The sequence below is a fragment of the Mercenaria mercenaria genome, chromosome 9 (genome assembly GCF_021730395.1).
Source record: "Mercenaria mercenaria strain notata chromosome 9, MADL_Memer_1, whole genome shotgun sequence".
NCBI classification, from domain to species: domain Eukaryota; kingdom Metazoa; phylum Mollusca; class Bivalvia; order Venerida; family Veneridae; genus Mercenaria; species Mercenaria mercenaria.
In genome coordinates, this window is record NC_069369.1 from 3,707,405 (window position 1) to 3,728,341 (window position 20,937).

At 35.4% G+C, this 20,937-nt stretch overlaps 1 protein-coding gene across 1 annotated transcript in view; it reads left to right on the forward strand.

Moving 5' to 3' along the window:
* The first annotated feature begins 18,923 nt into the window (after positions 1-18,923).
* Positions 18,924-20,937, forward strand: part of LOC123547644 (uncharacterized) — a 60,042-nt gene continuing 58,028 nt past the window's right edge. The window contains exon 1 of the mRNA XM_045334904.2: positions 18,924-19,021. Within this exon, the coding sequence (XP_045190839.2) occupies positions 18,924-19,021 (98 nt within the window). The remainder of the gene's footprint in view (positions 19,022-20,937) is intronic.

The window sequence follows — 20,937 nt, forward strand, 5'->3', positions numbered from 1 at the left end:
GTTAAAAATGTCAAAAAGATTGTCTCCCTTTTATGTTCGAACTCGAGTCCCCAGTCTAGGCAAAATCAGACTGAAAGAAGAAATTTAATACCAATTCTACACGTCTGCTGGTGTGGAAATAGAATAAAGTGCTAACCTCTAAACAGGCCTGTAAACGGGAGCAACTGCCCCCGTTAACATTTCATGTGTTATATAAAATAGTGAAACTGTGAAACAGAAATTATTCACAACTAAGAAAAAAAAAAGAAATAGTTTACGGTGTATAAAATTCCCGTTTTCAATAATAAATAAGAAAGTTTTGACACACGAATGTTTATATTTGGCAGCAGATACTATTTTACGGCTATATTTATATTACCACATGTCAGCGACTTTGTCAACTATCACCTACCAAGTGGTTTTTATTTCGATTTTTATCAAGGATATTCTTATTAATATTAAAATAAATAATATACCAGATTTATATGGCACCCTTGTTCAAAGAGGCGTACGTTCAAAGGTGCTTTACATATATATAACCCCGATTATCGGGTAGTAAGTCGACCGTTAACAGATGGCGCATGTTGAAGCCACGGCACATTGGCTTACACCCTCACAGGTACCCATTTATTCACCTGGGTGGAGAGGAGCAACATGAGGTAAATTTCTTGCTCGAGGAAATTAACGATGACCATTACAGGATTCGAACTGTAACATTAAATTATAAAAAGTTTAAAGAAAATGAAACTTCAATTTAGGACAGCAATCTTTTCAAAACTCTAAATTTTGTGTGGCAAATTACCTATCTTTCATCCCTCACGCAGTACCCGCTTGTTTGACTCTTCATTGATATTCACCTCTTTCTTTTACAATAACTATACAATATCAAGTAAAATAATGTAAAGGAGGCTGACAAGCCTCACAAGCAACTTGTTATCAACCCTTCTCAATGTAAGTACCAAGTGATAATTTTATGCACATTTCCGTAAATCACTCAAAATCGCATGAACGTTGATAATATTTATACTCTAGCCTAGTTCCAGGACCCAATCGAGGGCACCCGAGCCCATCCCAACCTTCTTGTACTGTTGGCTGAAATGTGATCTATAATCATCAAATAAGATCGAACACCACAGTTGGACAGCTAAAGTGCAGTGACACCGAAACACACCAAATCCATCGTTGCATGCAAATCTTTCAAAATGTTTCTTGGAGAAGACTACCAAAGCTATGTACCACCATTCTGCGTAAGTAGATCGAAACTTTCCAGGGGAGACCTCGTGTCCCGAAGGGAAGCAAAATCTTTTACCCAAAATTTTGAGTTTCCAAATGCCACCACAAACCAGAATTTTATGTGTGTCAATGAAGAATAATAGATAGGGGAGAACACCCAGTCTCCCATAATATGAGGGTAACAGTGAAACTAAATTCAACTGAGCTGGAGCAACTATTTAAAGACTATTCCAAATAATTTCTAGTTGTAGATCACATAATTCTTCCACTTCTCCATACATACATTCACGTTCATTTAATGGGTAGATATCTCACCCATAACATAACACTTTAGACCTTAAAATACATGAAAAAAAAAAACTTTCAAATACTGAAATGATGCATGTCTTCAAAATGTAATTATATAAAACTGTAGAAGGCTCAGAGGGATGCTTACGGCGCGCACCCCCTCTAAATTCGCCAGTACAGAGGGTTTTTTTGTTTGTTCTGAGAGTAAAACATACGTACACATATCGTGTTATGTCTCATTAAGCTCGCAGTAATACGGTAAACATATGATGATTGTACAACTCCTGATGGAGTTAGATATATCGTATTTGCATAACTTCATTTAATCCCTGCTCTACAATTAACTGCCAACAGAGAGATAAAGGCAGAGGGTAATAGTATTTCTATTTCATCATTTTCTCATATTTCAATGCTTACAGTAATATGTTAGTCTGTTCTGGATATTTTCTGCTTTTAACCGAGGGTTTAATGTATAGTCAAGGTTCTATTATAAAAGAAACAGAGACATAAATCGTCACGTAGAGTGGAAAATAGAAAAATTAGCTGAGACAGGCGCACAGAATAGGAGAGAGGCAGATATGAAGCATAGAATTTGCACAAGAGTGAATACAAACAAAATTTAGGGTGTTAACTAACTTGATAAAATCCGAGGTTGATCATTATCCGAGACAAGCCAGTAGTTATCTTCTTGTATTTGTCGTGAAGCAGGCCATAATCCAATAAGTTAACTATGGCTCAAAAAACCTCCAATGTTTTAGAAATTAACGTACGCTAGGGAACCCAATAAGACTGCATAACCACTGGCAATGATTGGGCTTTGTTAACACACGTTTGATATATTGATCAATGCTTACATTATATTTGTAAATCATCGAAACATACAGTATTCCGCTGATTTTGGAGATACTTTGAAATTATTTCTCTATTTGAGATTTATTCTGATGGATATATTCGAAAGTAAAGGTACTTGTAGATAGGTAAAGAGCCGCTTTCTTCACATCCATCGCAAAATTGATGCATATTATAACTGTAAAAAGGCAACTACAACAAAAACTTACCGTATCCCACTTTGCTCCTTGAAGGAAGCCTTCATTATCTTCGGAGCCTACGTTATCTTCGGAGCTCACATTATCTGGGTACAGACCGTGATCCATACATACATAACGTATGACGGTACATAATTAGTACTGATTGTAATAGAATAACAGCAAAACTACTTCACTAATCTGTTTGTGATTTGTTGTCAGTTACCAAAATTTACTCTGATTAAACATTTTCTCAAGCTTGTACTCAGGCAAGTGAGGTCAAAACTGTATTGAACAGAAAAAGTATTACACAAGCAATTATTATACGCCCGAAGGGACGTATTATGTTATGACGCCGGTGTCCGCCCGTCTGTCCGTCCGTCTGTCCGTCCGTCCGTTAGCAATTCCGTGTCCACTCTGTAACTTTTAAACCCCTTGAAGCATTTCAAAGAAACTTGGTAGAAATATTCACCACATCAAGACGACATGCAGAGCGCATGTTTCAGATGCCTCTCTTCAAGGTCAAGGTCAAACTTAGAGGTTAAAGGTCAGATATAGCAATTTCGTGTCCGCTCTGTAACTTTTAAACCCCTTAAAGCATTTCAAAGAAACCTGGTAGAAATTTTCACCACATCAAGACGACGTGCAGAGTGCATGTTTCATATGCCTTTTTTCAAGGTCAAGGTCACACTTAGAGGTTAAAGGTCAGATATAGTAATTTCGTTAGCAATTTCGTGTCCGCTCTGTAACTTTTGAAGCCCTTGATGCATTTCAAAGAAACTTGGTAGAAATGTTCACCACATCAAGACGACGTGCAGAGCGCATGTTTCAGATGCCCCTCTTCAAGTTCAAGGTCATACTTAGAGGTTTAAGGTCAGATATAGCAATTTCGTGAACGCTATGTAACTTTTAAACCCCTTGAAGCATTTCAAAGAAACCTGGTAGAAATTTTCACCACATAAAGACAACGTGCAGAGCTCATGTTTCAGGTGCTTCTTTTCAAGGTCAAGGTCAAACTGAGGGACTAAAGGTCAGATATAGCAATTTTGTGTCCACTCTGTAACTTTTAAACCAATCGGAGCATTTCAAAGAAACCTGGTAGAAATGTTCACCACATCAAGACGATGCACAGAGCTCATGTTTCATATGCCTTTCTTCAAGGTCAAGGCCACACTTAGGGGTTAAAGTTTGATACAGCAATTTCTTTTTCCATTCTTTAATTCTTGAACCATTTGAAGCTTTTCAAAACAACATGGTAGAAATATTCGTCACATCAAGACGACTTTCAGAACACATGTTTTGGATTGCTTGCTTCAAGGTCAAGGTCACACTTAGAGGTCAGAGTCCATGGTAAGGAAATTTCTTGTCCACTTTGTAACTGTTGAACCCCTGGAAGCATTTCAAAGACACTTGGCAGAAATGTACACCATATCAAGATGACACACCCATTGCTTTAAGGTCAATGTCACACTAAAGGGTGAAAGGTCAAAGTAAATGTGACCTTAACCTTGCAAACATGTGTTTTGCATGTCATCTTTTAGAAGTTTCTTGTTCTCTCTTAAATGGGACTTGGTAGAATGTCAGCTACATCAAAATGACATACAGAACACGTGTTTGCAAGGTCAAGGTCACATTTACTTTTATCTCATTTAAGATTTTCTACTTTAGATTTTTTATGTATACACCTATATTGTTGAAGACAAATGCTTTTCATTGAAATTCTTTTTTGTTCAACAGCAAGACACATATTTTTATGATGTCTTGTTTCCACTATCAAAGACATCTTCGGGCGTATATTGCCCCGCCTAGCGGTGCTCTTGTTATATATCAATAGCCAAGCTAATATTTCTCGATCACACCTGATAATTCGTGATATAATGATCTTTTATTCATGTTTGCCAAGGTTTGTTTGTACTATAGCGTGTTTTTTGCATGTATAGTAACACGTAACAATGATTTCTTTTCAATAAATTTAATAAATAAAGATTATTAACACGTTGTTTATTTGTATCATTTACATCTAGTGCATACATTTCAGACTAGATTTAGATGAATTACATTTGCGCGAAAAATTGACTTTTCACAAGAAATTTGTGTAGATATAAATGCGGTAATCATGAATTCGCGGGCTGCCGATCCCCGCGAATATCGCGAAAATTTGAAGCCCGGGATTATTTCTACACTTACAGTATCCACAGATACTCATATCCTTACCCTTACCCGATCCCATACCTGTATTCATGCTCAAGACATATATTACGTCCTCACCCGACTAAACGCTTACCTCTACCCACACCTCTACTCATAACACCTACTCATATCCATACAAGATCCTCACCATATCTGTACCACCACTACATATTAGACACACATATTTGAATCAAATTTGTTGAAATCTTACTCCTTTTACCGTTTTAATTGATGCACAGACTCGTATCATTTTGCCATTCCGGTTGCCTTACCTTAGCTACTCTCCCATACCCCTATTTCCAACCCGTACCCGTATTCCCTTCTATTACCCTTCCAAATATGAGCAAACTATTTGAAAAGTTAGCATCGCCTAGGATGGATGATAATGAATTTGCGTTACTTGTCATTTTAGTGGTGGTGTTACTGCTGATTTTTGTTAGTTTAGTAGCATTGTGCTTCCTACTTCACGGAACGATTGAATTTTGTACTACGTTGCTCGTTGATGTTTCAGATTGTCTGATAAAGCAAGTCGCATGAGATTTTGAAGTGAGCTGCTTATATTTACAGTGAGTACAATCTATATTATAATGTCACATTTTTCTGAAGAAACGGGACCCAGTTATTTTGCTAGTAAAATGGATATTCCAAGAGCCATTTTACTGGTACTATACTTCGAACTCTATAGAATGTTTGTCTTGTGGATTGCGTGGCTATTCTATTAATTATGTCTCCTCCCCACCCTTGGGGAGGGGAGACATTTTGTTTTTGTGTATTCCATCTGTTTTTCGTCGTCGTGGTCGTCGTCTGTATGTCACAAATCGTGTCCGCTCCATATCTCCTATACTATTCAAAGGAAGTTTATGAAACTTGTTACAAATGTTAACCATCATTAGATGATGTGCAGAGCAAAACATCCTGGTTCCTAGCTCCAAGTTCAAGGTCACAATTCAATGTCAAAAAAATTATCCCATGGGAATGCATCCGATTGGAAAAAAACGTGTCCGCTTCATATCTCCTACACTGTCCTATGGAAATGCCAACTTTTCCCATGTGATCCGCCTGGAAAAAATATCCCATTGGACTTCCACTGGAAAAAAAGTCCTCCCAAAGGGAAATATTTCCTGACCTCCAAGGGTGAAGGTCAAAATTGCCAAGTAGGTTCCCACTAACTAAGTTTTAAGGTAACTGTGTATATACAAATATAGTAATTGTTTGTTAGCTAATTTTATCTTACATAATTGTAATGTGCTTAACTTTTACCCTTTCTTCATGGTATGTATCAATGTGTACTGGGATCCGCAAGGACAAGGTTTTTATTATTATTGGTTTGGGTTCCTATTCGGATAGGCCAAGGTATCCATTGGGACCAGTCAGGATTCCTGCTTGGATTCCAACTGGAATAGTCTTGAAATTCCCATAAAGACAGATAAGATAAAATGATACTTGATCTATAGCTTTGAAGTAGCATAAATGCAATATTTTAAAGCAGCCGAGGGTTGTTAAATGCCAACAAACTTCTGTGTAAAATGCATGTGGGGGTAGACAAATGTCTTTTTGTTTTCAAAAACAATCTCTAGTATTATATTTCAAACAATACGCCTTATGATTCCATATTAATTCTAGTCCAAAGCATATATTTGTAAACTACACAAGAAATTGAATTTATTTTTTGTGTTTAAATGAAGATCAGCACAGCTTATATGGACAATTGTTTATTAAAGCTGTATTTTGTGGAGATATCATGCGTGCAATTTTCATGACGTTTAAAATTTCACTAAACGGATTGGCCAGTTCTGTTGCACAAAGCTTATTTTTTATGTACATAGTCTTTACAGATAAGTAAGAGTTTTATGGAAGGTTTTACGTTAGGACGCAATGTTTACGAAAAATATCCGTCATGTTTTGCCTTATTTTTCCTTTTTTTCCCGTTAGGTTTGACACTTTCCCGAAAGTTATACCTTTAAACTGATGTAGACGTGCGTTTTCGCCAATTTTGATTGTTCAACATTATCTGCCCACATTGTAAGAATTCGAAACTGAGTTCGGCGTAAATTATTCAACCCTTACCATTCCCACTAAACTTGCCACCCATTTAAGCGTAACCTCGAACCCTTCATTCATCACTCGTTACCCTTTAACCTCCATCCGTTATCCATCATCCGTCATCCATTACCGTTTACCCGTCTCCCTTTTACCTTTCTCATTTCATTCATCCATCATCTTTTACCGTCCACTGGCAGACTTGTATTAGCTTTCGAAAAGTGAGGACGTGATTATTTTCCTTAGACTTTGAAAGGTAAACTTTTTTTCTGTATATTGCATGGAACGAGGCTCAAATTTGCCACCGTTGTTAAATCAAACATTTCATTTTATAGAGTACACTTGAAAACTGCAATTCTTATATTTACGTATATAAATTCAATTATCAACCGGAATGTAGAGAATGGAAGAAGGAACAATATCTAATATAGGGAAATATCGGTTGACATTTACATGTAGTTACAATAACTCTTCTTTAAATTATTATGCATGATTTTATATCACTTGCAGTTATATCATTTTTTTTGATATTTGATTATGAAACAAGTACACGTACATTGCAAATGTATCATTAAAAATGTTAAGCTGCATTGTGTCAACAATCAGGCACTGAAAATGTGCGTAAACTATCTCTTCTTGTCCCAAAAAGAAACTATGCACTTTAATTCTGAGCATAAGAGCTTCCGGTCCGTTTAAAGGATACCAATTTGGTAAAAATAGTATAAATCAGTGTGAATGTATGGAGGATAAAATTGTGACTGCTAAATGTGAAATTCATCATTCTTAAATTCAATACCAAATTTGTATTTATTAGGTTCCAAACAATATATAAAATACACCTAAATCAAGTGCACAATTTCTTGTTAGTGTCAGTATATAATCAAATATTTCCAAAATGAAATGTGTTTTATAGACAAAGGTTGAAGCCTTATTGTGTCCATAGTCCTTTCCCTATGAAAAGGTTGTAAATCTGCGTTCGGTCAAATTTTAGATTCTTTTAAATTTCAACGATTGATGATGTATATATAACTGTGTAAGTCACGTATTTGATACAAATCAGATTTTCTTTGACTAAAAGAGTAAATTCGCCGACATATACGAAACAGATTCTACTGTTTCATAGGTGCCATATATATATAAAGATATTTAGCCATTTTCCATGTCAAAGGTAAGTTTTCTATTATATTTTTCGCGTTTGAATGAAAACAACCATTGAGACAGGAGCCTGCATATGTACTTTTCGAACCACAAACACTTTTCCAGTGCAATTCCTTGTCATTTATGTAAACACTTTTGTACAGTGTGACGGGTGACTGTCGTTTTTGTAGAATTTCCATTAAAATTGGTAAAAACTTATACAAAGAGACCCATGAGTACGTTTGTATCATGACATATGAAAGCCTCTTGCAAACAGCGACCAATTCTTTGTTTTTGGTGAAATTCTATTGCATGCAAAGAAGTTACTGGCCAATAACGATTCCAACGCAGTATGCGGTGGATACATTTTCAACGCACTACGGTGGGTCCGATTTCTTGAATGTCCGGTCCAGGCTACTACATAATCTAAATGAAACTTCTTGCGAAACTATGCATTTTTATAAACATCTGTACTGACATTTTCCAACTAATGAACACATACACAAAAGCTAAGCTTAATATATATTGTGAAAAGCAGTTATATGTCCCATAATTTCGCAAGAAAGAGGAGTTTCTTTCCTTAATGAGATGACCAAGCAAACTATTAATAGAATTAATGCCGAACAAAAGATGCTTGTTTTTGAAAACATGCCGATGAGTTACTGATATCTAGATCACACCACTGGAATAGAATCAGATACAATTCTAAATCCATACCTATGCAGAAATGGGTGGGGAAAGGAATTCATGACAATGATTGGAAAAACTATGAAACGGGTGAACTGAATACAACGAATTCACCATACATAACTATACCTATTTGTATAGACAGTGCCTGTTCAAATTATCAGAAATAACAAAATGAATCAAGAAATTTTGTAGAAGTTATCATTCAATCATAATGCTACTTTTCATATTAATCTATTCTGATACAAAAAAATGCCTGTCTATTATACATAGCGGCATATATAAGATATGATAGTATAACTGTTTGCAAGTTTATTAGTTTAAGAATATTTTTTTTGCAAATATTACACAATCATACAAATAAATATACAAGTACACAGTACATATTCAATCAAAAGCAATAGGATATTGACCGAAGCATTAAAATACTTATCAAGTCAATCTTCAGATGGGTGAAATCCACGATGTTTAAGTATGATTGTATTACATGTGTGTAACAAATGCTAAGTATATCATATAAAAGAAACTGAAAGGATGTTAAAAGGAAAATGAAAGAAAAAACGTAATGCTGTACTGTTATTATGTCATAATTAATCAGAAAGTGCACTGTAAGAAACAATACCAGAAATGACAACTAATATTTGATAAATGATTAAATAGTGAACGAAGTAGAGAGAATGTAAATCCAGCTGCCTCAAGCCCATCATCTAGCCTATACAAGTTACATTCTTGAGTTAGGATAGAGACTAGAAGCAAGTCATATGAATCTATGGCTTCCACTTATAAATTGTTGAACAGCTGTGAAGATACATTGACATCAGCTAGGTTATTTTATAAAAGACGACTAACTGAAGCACGTATCACTTAATCTTATCATATTAACAAACACATTTCTTTCACAATATTGGTGGCACACTGTTATACAGATTTACAAAATATTGGATATTCATGGCTTTAAGTTATATTTATGAATATAGGAGTGAGTAAAATAAGTTTGTAAAAATGAAAATCCATTTCAAACATTAGAAAATTGATCTGATATCGATATTGTTTTAGTAGATATGTAAGCTGATAAACGAAGAAATATGGAAATATGATCGTGTAAAAACTCAAGAACTTAGAAACCACTTTAAATCAAAATGGGATTTTCAGATTTGTACTGAAATTCTAAACTTTATATAACCAGTTAATTAAGTGAAAAACACTGCTTGCAACCGGAGAAATTCAATATGGAGTCTTACGACGTTTCGTACCATTTCAAATTGATAAGACGTTTACTTAAAACCTAACATAGTGGTGTAAAGGACATACCAATGTAAAATTACGTAGTTTTTGGCATTCAATAAATCGGACCCACCGTAGTGCGTTGGATATGTATCCACCGCATACTGCGTTGTAATAGTTATTTGACCAGTAACTTCTTTGGATGCAATATAATTTTACCAAAAACAAAGAACTGGTCGCTGATTGCTAGAGGCTTACTTATGTCATGATACAAACGTACTCATGGGTCACTTTGTATAAGTTTTTACCAATTTAAATGGGAAGTCCACAAAAACGACAGTCACCCGTCAAACTGTACAGAAGTGTTTACATAAATGACAAGGAAGAGCACTGTACAAGTGTTTGTGGCTCGAAAAGTACATATTTAGGCTCCTGTCTCAATGGTTGTTTTCATTCAAACACGAAAAATATAATAGAAAACTTACCTTTGACATGGAAAATGTCACTCGCCGGCCATATTTATCCACCGTTTCGGTGACGGTTTCTCCACCGCCGCGTCGTCGGAACCACCGCTTCTGCTAAAGCTATGGCCAGTGTGGAATATATTGTGTATTTATGATACTCGACATTATTTTCGCAGGTTTGGAAATTAAAAAAAATCCGGTTTTATGGGGTAAAATTACGTTGATATCAGACAAATTTTCTCAATTTTTGTTAGGTTTCCGGAATTACGGTTTTGTGAGCATCTTTTGAAATAGAAGGAAAAAAAGCGGACTCCGGTTTTCTGGAGATTCGGTTTAGTGAGTTTAAACTGTACTTTCAGCAATGAAAACTTACGATGATTAGCAGTGCCGGTACAATAGGAGAAAGGAATTGCTGCATTCATATTAAAAAGAAAATTTAAGAAAACAAATTAATTTTGTTTTAAATGCAAATATTTTTGTGACCTGAAATCCTCATTCATTATTTTATTGAATTGGCTCAAACTTTCAGCAATGACTAACAATAACCAAAAATAATTAAGGAACTTGGTTGCATTCCTCTCAAAAGTGCCTATGGGGGATGGATGATAGGGGATGGCATGAATCACAGTTGTGATAGTTCTAGTTAATATTTTAAATGATATTTGATCTTGTATAAGGCAAATCATATTCCGAACCGTACCTCTACCTTTAAATGTACCTGTACCCCTACCTCTACCCCGTAAATGCATCCGTACCCGTATCAATATGCCTTACTTGTAACCCCCTAGATATTCCTGTATCCCTTATCAAAACACGTTATCCCTTACCCCTACTATACATGTACCTCTACCATAACCGCGTTTTCCTACCTGTACCTCTACCCGTACCCTTCCCCATACCCTTTCAACCATACCGTTTAACCATACCCTATCATCCATATCCTTTAACCGATACCCCTTTCACCCTTACCTATTCACACATACCCCTTCACATACATGTATACCAATTTACCATTGAAGGGAAAATAAGAGAAGTCGATGGATGTTCCTGGTTAAATATTGTTGTTCTTGAATAATTTCGAATAAATAGTCGAATACTTTATAGTTATTACTTCACAGTTCACACTTAAATGTTCAAAGTTCACAGTTCACACTTTACAGTTCATACTCAACAATTCACACTTCACATTTCAGACTTCACAGTTCACACTTCACAGTTCATACTTCACATTTCACTCTTCCCATTTCGTAGTTCACACTTCATAGTTCATAGTTCACAGTTCACAATGTCCCTTTCCCTCATCTATCTGTCTATTTATAGATTTTTCCTTTCCACCCGATTTTGTTGCTGTTTAAGAAGCTAAAAATGTATTACTACGTATGCATCAGTATTGAATTTAAGTACCGGGTACATGGTTGATGGTGATAATTCTTACACAGTTCGTCATGTGGCTTGAAATCTCTATGTGGTTAGAGCGGTTGCCTGGTGAGGAGGCCATGGGTTCTAGTCTGTATCGAGCCAAAGTTGGGAACCAAATGTAAAACAGTTTTATGGTTTAGAAATTGTTGGTAGTTCAACTTGTGGCTTGGTACCTAAGTGGTTGGAGTGCATACTTACACAGTGAGTAGGTTGCCCTTGGTTCGAATCCGAGCCACGATTTATTCACACACGATTTAGTTTGACGACGTTGTTTTTTTGTTTGTTTTTTGACGACGTTGTTCGTATCAACAAATTTTAATTGATAAAAGCTGAAACTTCTGGAAAAACTAAAAATTCGTTATTTTACGATGATATTAAAGAATTTGAGATTTCAAACGGGTACGCGTACTTATACGTGTAGTTAGACGTACGCGTACACGTTTGAACTTGTAATTCATAGCGTTGAGATATTGAACTTCGAAGTCAACTTGTACATGTACTCTGGAGAAATGCAAAACTAAGCCATCTCATTTAAAGCCACATATAATTTAACTCATAATTGCACTGCCATGGTCTATTCAGCACGCAAATCGTATGAAAACGCGAACTTGTAGATGAACTTGTAATTTTCCCTTGTTTGAAATTCTTATCAATAAGACTATATTGTTAGATAGTCAGTTGGTACGGAATACATGCCTTTCTGGTTACATTTTCTTCCAGTATTAATATAGACAACTAGATTTACAATTTGTTATATGCAATTTATCGCAGTCCGATTTGCTCCAAGCTTATAAAAGTGCCTTAATCTTCGTATCTAGCCAAACTTTCACCAAGGAAGAGCCTGAAAAGGCTCAAAACTGTTCGTTACCCAACGTTGTTCAGCGAAGTTTTTCAATCATTTTCAGAGTACAAAGCATTCATACCATCTAAGTATAATAACATCTATATCAATGCTAGGCATTTCAGGGACCTAGACCTTTATGTAAACAAATTTGGCGACCATCCATTGAAAGTAGAAACTACAATCTGACTAAAGTACATATCCTATTACGCTACGCATAGGATCTGAGAACGACCTATTCATTGCCTCGTTCTGACGACCCTTTCGCTAGCCAATCAGAGCCTAACTTACAACATCTTGCAAATCTACCTGTAGCCTTGACTTTTGATATTTACAATTCTTATGTCATAATGTATCAGATAGCCGGTTAGCTCAGTCGGTAGGCCACTTGCTTTGTAAGCGAGGGGTCCTGGGTTCGAGCCCTGGAATAACTGCACATTTTTCTTACTCTTTGACATTCGAACATGTCGTCTGATTGGATAAAATAAAAATAGCAATACTGGAAATCCAAAATATACAGAAGACGAATGTGAATGGGTCGTTCTCAGATCTTCGTTTAGAAGATCAAGTACTTTAGTCAGATTGGTAGAAACTACAGCTTGCATGAAAATTCATTAGATACTGTCGTATTATTTTGTGGAAAGGACATGTTCAAAAGAGACAAAATCGGCGGTGAAACTTTGCTTTTATTTATGGACATGAAAAACTGGAAATGATTTTCAATCTCCGTAAGTAGAGCAGCAAACACTAAGAAATTTTTACATATGATGAATTACTTCAAAATTGTATTATATTTGCAAAACATAAATCATTTTGTACTTGCATTTAAGTCGTAAATGCTCACTGCGCATGCGCACCGGAAGTAATAAAATTCTAAGGCAGACACTTCCTGTAATTTTTGTGTTCTATCCTCAATAAAGGGCAAGTAACTAAAACATTACTAATTGTGCATTTATGAGCTGATCTCTTTGTGTGAAGTAGTTGTCTCCCTTTTGTTTACATTTTTCTTGCATGCAAGAGAGGAAAAGTAGTGAAAACAATTTTATTGAGTAGAATTTTTTTTGCAATGCATTCAATTAATCTTATTATCATTTTCAGAAAGATATTCCCAAAGGAAATGAAATAACATATTGAAAAATGGGAAATGTATTCTTTATAAAAACTCATTGAAATAGCTATCAATGGTCTTTAACGTACTAGTAACATTTTTATTTGTTTTGCGTGTCTTTTTTGCTCCAATTCCTTTCGAACACGAAAACGAGCGGTACATCATTTTAATATCCCCATGGGCCAAATGGATGAAGGATCGGAGGGAATGTAAAAATCTAACTTCAATATATAGTAAAATACAGAAGTATCTTCCCTTATAAAACTGCCAGCTAGACGTAATTTTACAGGTTTCGTACGTATGTAAAATTACGTCTGGCTGGTCGCCAATTATCAGATTAGTGTCATTTCTTGCCGTACACGTACAAGTTTTTACAAATCTCATGACTTTATAGAACTTCTTGTTTTACTATATAATTCAATGGTTTTATCTTCAGTCGGGTCCTTTTTTAATCGGTCATAGTAAACATTTAACTGCCGTTGATTTTTTAAAAAATAAGTATCAATGGAAAGACAACATATCAAATTACCATATTTTTAAAACTTCGGAGATAACTGATATATCTGATCATGTGAAAAAACGGTGAAGTTATAGGCGAACGTGTAAATGATGGATTTTTCAATCAAAACGTGTAGCCATACGTGTGATTATTTTAAAAGTATACTAGAATTGATGACGAGCCACACAAAAAATGGTCCACACATACAAGTAAACGTCTAATTTTGAAATCTCAAACTCTATATTGCCTTGGTTCTAGCTTCTTAAATCTTTAAGGCTGTGCAGAATTCTGAAAAACCAGATCAATTAAATAATCGTTGTGTATTGTTACAAAAATCTTTGCATTAAACAATGGATATTAACAATTACAATTGGTATAATCCTTTATATGTACTGCTTTGCACAAACCTAAAGGATGCCACACTAATCATTTTAAATTTATTCGAGCCCCTTTTTTGGTAGGTCAGTCGCCAAAATTATTCATGTTTTCACAGTCTTTTTAAAAAAATCCAAGTTTCTACCAAGAATTATTTTTCACTCAGCGACAGAGCTTTCAAAAGACGTTTGGTAATATGAGTCAATGTATGTGAGGCTGCGCCCTCATAAATTTTAATAGGCTTTGCTATCGTTTAAAATATGAACTCTGAAGTATAAGCTCTTAACTTTGAAGTGTGAACTATGAACTGTGAAGTGAGAACCATGAACATTGAAGTGTGAACTGTGAATTATGAACTATGAAGTATGAACTGTGTAGTATGAATTGTGAAGTGTGAACTACGAAGCATGTACTATGAACTGTTAAGTGTGAGCTGTGAAGTATGAACTATGAAATGTGAAGTATGAACTATGAATTGTGAAGTATGAACTATGAAATGTGAAGTGTGAACTATGAATTGTGAACTATGAAGCATGAACTTTGAAGTTTGAACTATGAACTGTGACCTATGAAGTGTTAACTGTGAATTATGAATTGTGAAGTGTGAAGTATGAACTGTGAAGTGTTAAGTATGAACTGTGAACTGTGAAGTATTAATATTAAATTGTAATGAGAAATGCTGTTCATATTTGTCATGAATGTTAACACTTTACATGCTGAGAAAATTGCCATCTGCTTAAAATTTGACGCCTTCTTCACTTTAAATTTCTATCAATGTGCCAAAACATTGGAGTGATTATTGACTGAGAGGCCAACAGCTTGAAAAATGACCAGGCGCCGAATTATTCAACGAATTATTCGGCGTCTGGTCTGGTTCCAAGCTGTTTGCAAAGGCTTTACGATCGCCACCAGCATTCTAAGCGTTTAACTCAATGAGGGGGAGTGTCATACATAAACATAAATCACAGGTTCTTAATACAAAGGTAAAGGTCACACATAAAGGTCAAATAATAAATTCAATACTGGTTTATCATCAGTATATCTATTCATGCATGAAAGAATTTTTATTTCGTGTCACTTTAAAGCAGCTTGGTCACGTTTCGACCAAAAAAATTATTTTTTCGTTTTGTTAAGAAATTCATTATATTTATAAATATTGCATAATAATTGACCTTCATGTTATTTTTATTGTACAAAACGTGAGTAAAAAAGAATTTGTTGAGTATTTCCTGGACCTTTGGATAACAAGTCCATCTCGCTACCAACTGAGCTATCGAGCCGTTACAATTTAATGTTCAATAACATAAATTTAACTGTGATGCAGAAATTGCTAGTGTTTATGGGTAATATCTTGAAAATAGGTCACACCTAAAAAAATAAACCGTTTGCAATGGTTTATTTTTTTAGCATTTATTTTGCAAATTATATCAAAATAAAGCGGAGTTTGAGAACTGGGAAAGTTCTCATTAATAAAATCTAAGTCGAACGCATGTGTAAAACGCTTCATTTCATATATTGACGATACTTTTTCTTATTTTGTTCATTTTGACGAATCGTGACCAAGCTGCTTTAAATGGTTATTTTGTAATTTCTTAAATACTGGTTAAAGGGAAAAATTATTATCACTTTTCTCTAGTACAATATGCCCTGTACATCCGATTTTTTAGCTCACCTGTCACATAGTGATAAGGTGAGCTTTTTGTCCTTCGTCCCTCGGTCCTTGTCCGTCTGTTAACAATTTGATGTCCGCTATGTAGCTGATTTTTCAATGACTTGTTTTTCAACCAAACTTGCACAGAAGTTGTATAACCATAAGATCTGGTTCCCTTTTTAGCTCACCTGTCACAAAGTGACAAAGTGAGCTTTTGTGATCACGCAGCGTCCGGCGTCCGTCGTCCGTTCGTGCGTCCGTGCGTCCGTGCATGCGTCAGTAAACTTTTGCTTGTGACAACACTACAGGCCACAATTTCCACTGGATCTTGATGAAAATTGGTCAAAATGTTAACCTTGATGAAATCTCGGTCAAGTTTGAAATTAAGTCACGTGGGGTCAAAAACTAGGTCACTAGGTCACTTAATAGTAAAACCTTGTGACATCTATAGAGGCCATATTTTTTAATGGAATTTTCTGAAATTTTGTCAAAATCTTTATCTTGATGATATCTAGGTCAAGTTTGAAATTGGGTCATGTGGAGTGAAAAACTAGGTCACGAGGTCACATTACAGGAAAACCTTGTGACATCTATAGAGGCCATATTTTTCAATGAAATTTCATGAAATTTGGTCAGAATGTTTTACTTGATAAAATCTAGGTCAAGTTCGAAATTGGGTCATATGGAGTCAAAGACTACGTCACTAGGTCACATAACAGGAAAACCTTGTGACATCTCTAGAGACCATATTTTTCAATGGAATTTCATGAAATTTAGTCTGAATGTTTAACTTGATGATATCTAGGTCAAGTTTGAAATTGGGTCACGTGGGGTCAAAAACTAGGTAACTAGGTCACATAATAGGAAAACCTTGTGACATCTCTGGAGGCCATATTTTACAATGGAATTTCATGAAATTTGGTCAGAATGTTTGTCTTAGTGATATCTAGGTCAAGTTTGAAATTGGGTCATGTGGGGTCAAAAACTAGGTTACTAGGTTACATAATAAGAAAACCTTATGACATCTCTAGAGGCTATATATTTCAATGGAATTTCATGAAGTTTGGTCAGAATGTTTGACTTGATGATATCTAGGTCAAGTTTAAAATAGGGTCATGTGGGGTCAAGAACTAGGTCACTAGGTTACATAACACAAAAACCTTGTGACATCTCTAGAGGCCATATTTTTAATTGAACTTCATGAGATTTGATCAGAATGTTTATCTTAATGATATCCAGGCCAAGTATAAACTGGGTCATTTGTTGTCAAAAACTAGGTCACTAGGTCACATAAAAGGAAAGCCTTGTGACATCTCTAGAAACCATATTAATCAATGGAACTTCATGAAATTCGGTCAGAATCTTTAAACTGATGATATCTAGGTCAAGTTTGAAATTTCATCATGTCGGGTCAAAAACTAGGTCAATAGGTCACATAATACGAAAACCTTGTAACATCTCCAGTTCTAAATAAATCTGGGTCGCTGGCCAAATGCTTTTGAAGCTTGTGTACACTCATAAAGTAAGATACTTGTTTGCTTTCCTTCTATTTGAAGATACAACCTCGACCATCATGGTCCTCTTGTTAAACCATCTACATCCCTTCATTTGTTCCATAGTTATCGCCGTTTCATGGGCCAAAACTAGTTACTTCGACCTTGTCTGCGCAATAGCTGCCCCATTTATGATTTGTTTTCAACAATACTTGCACAAAAATTGTACCTTTATATTATTTCCTTGCATTTTTACTAAGCTTGATCTCGTCATTGGTTCTAGAGTTATTGCCCTTCAAAGGGTCAAAAGTAGGTATTTTGACATTGTCCATAAACCGATCCTATGATAACTCACAAACCCTTGGGCCTAGGTTCATGAAACTTCATAGGAAGGTTGGTCATGAAAAAAAGATGATCTTTATTGCTTTTAAAGTCAGTTGGTGAAAGGTCAAGGTCACAGTGACCTTTAACAGTAAACCAATTTCCAGATAATAACTCAAGACTGCTTTGGCCTAGGATAATGAAAGCTGATAGGAAGGTTGATCATGACAAGCAGATGGCCCCTAAAAATGTGTAGGTCATTAAGTCAAAGGTCAAGGTCACACAGTAACCTAAAATAGTAAAAAAAATTCCGGATGATAACTCAAGAAATCTTTGGCCTAGGATCATGAAAGTTTATAGAGAGGTTTGTCATGACCAGCACATTACCCCTTTTGACATTGAGGTCAGTTCATTAAAGGTCAAGGTTACAGTGACCTTGAATTTTAAAAGGTTTCCAGATGATAGCTCAATAATGTTTTGACCTAGGGTCATAAAACTTTATAGAGAGGTTTGTAATGACCAACAGGTGACCTTTATTGATTTTGAGGTCAATACTTCAAAAGTCAAGGTCACATTAACATTAAACAATAAAATAGTTTCACGATAACTAGGTATGCGTAAATACCCAATTACACCCAAACCTTATCTGGATGTCTTGTTGGGAAGACTTTAATTGTGAATTGTAGAAAAGGCTTTTATTCTTGCTTATATTTATTTTCTTCTTTGCGTGTAGACAGTGGCAGATTTAGTATTTTAAAGTTTTAAATAAGTATAATAAATAACTAAGTTAATAAACCTTTGAAAGCACTGAACACACAGCAACCGAAAAAATGCTTTTTCTGGTTGTTTGAGACAGTTCATGGGAAGAAATATAAAATAAAACACTACCAATGTCCCCAGATGAAAACTAAGAGGTAGCAGCTATGTGTGATGTTTATGAATGCAAATGATGATAAATGCTGATACTATTTATACCGAGGATGGTGATATAAATGGTGGTGATAATGATGATGATGATAATGATAAAAATACAATGATGAGGATGAAGTAACAACCGAACGAAGACAATAATCATGATGTTTAACCTTTAACCACTGACCTCTATCCTCTACCCAGTTACCCTCTACCCGAAACATCTATCCATTTATTACTATACCAAGTAACCTCCACCACCACTTTGACCTTCTAACCTCTACCCTTGCCCCTCTAACATCTACCCCTTAACGTTTTCTCTACATGTAATCTGTATCATATACACTCGTTAAGTTTAATTAGGGTCCATCCACCCTTTCAGACACACGCAGCTTTCGCCACTTAGAGTACAGACACCCAGCATGTTCTGTAGAACTTTAGAAAAATGACCTTAATATAAATTTTTGTTTGCCAATATTAAGACTCCGCCACGGCCAATGAGACTTCTCTGCTAACTCTTTTTAATTTGAGTCGAAAATACTTTTGAGCGTGATTTCATTAATTTATAATGTAATGTTATATTTGTTAAAGCTGATTTACACAGTGCAAACAGATGGTCCTTTATGCAAACCTCAATGAATTTTAATATTTATTGTTCAAAGATATATGAATATCAATATTTTATGAAGGGCGATCAAGTAGCTACCAACTTTGTACGTTAGGCCGTCCGTTTTTCTGCCCGTCCGTCAGTTCGTAAGCTTAAAATATGCTGTTAGGGGCCAACATGGCCGAGTGGTTTGAGTCCAAGACTTCAAAAGATTTGCCTCTCGCCGCTGTGGGTTCGAAATCGCGCTTTCAAGTGAGGAAGCTATCAAGTTAGCTTACAGACGGTCGGAGGTTCTACCCCCGGTGCCCGCTCGTGATGTAATATTGCACGAAGTTTCACCCGGTGTCTTCTTCCACAGTGAAAGATGGAACGTTGCGATATGATCTAGACTGTATCTGTGAGACGTAAAACCCAACAAAACAAACAAACACATAAAATATGTTCTTACCAAGAGGAATACAGTATCACAAAGGCTCGAGCCCTGGGTTTCGGCATTTTCCTTTAAAATTAACAAAAGGGTATCACCATCCTATATAGCCATGGAGTCAAAAGTAACAGTTTTATGTACGAATACGAATACTGAAACAGACAAAGCTCGAGCTTCATTCTAACAGAAACTCTTGAAGCTCTTGATCTGAACCAATGGAACTGGCATATATGTATTTGCCTATGATATACATGAACATGTTTAATATCAAACGTTTTGTTTCAAATACAGGGTTACAAGTTTAAAAAGCAGTACTAAATGCACCCAAAACAAATATTTTCTATTAATTTAGCATGTACGAAACACGCTTCTTAGTCTAATTACATAATTCACATATATATGGTAGAGTAGGTATACCTTCATCTTACACTTATAAAACATTATTTTTCCTCTACCGCAAGAAGAATATGAGTTAAAAACCATTGCAGCTTGGCCAAAAACTGCCAAATTACTACGATATGTTGCAGATGTATTCTTAATCTCTAATTTTATCGCAACAATAATGTGTTTTGGGCTTAAAATATCGAATTGGCTGCTGCCAAAACTTACACAATTTCAGTGCAAACTATGTTTTCTGACCTGCTTCGAAGCTCATTGTTAATACAATTGTCGGGCTAATTTATGAAGTTTTCATTTATCATAGCTATATTATAGACATGCATTTCCTAATAGTATAAAAACTGTACGAGCAAATATAGACTGGAAACTAATACAAATCAGTCATACTAAGGATAGTCACTGTTTATATGCTGGCACAAAGGGTCGAACCAGGGTGTAAATCTCTAAACCTTCGTCCAAATTCAGAAAACTGTAGTTAAGCAATATATTTTACATCGTGTGATATATGCGGGTTCTAAGTTTAACCTTTTTTATTATTATGATATGATGTATTACTATTATGTTCAGCAAAACTTGCCTATCTGTGTTCTATATTACCTCCATCTATAACTGTACTTG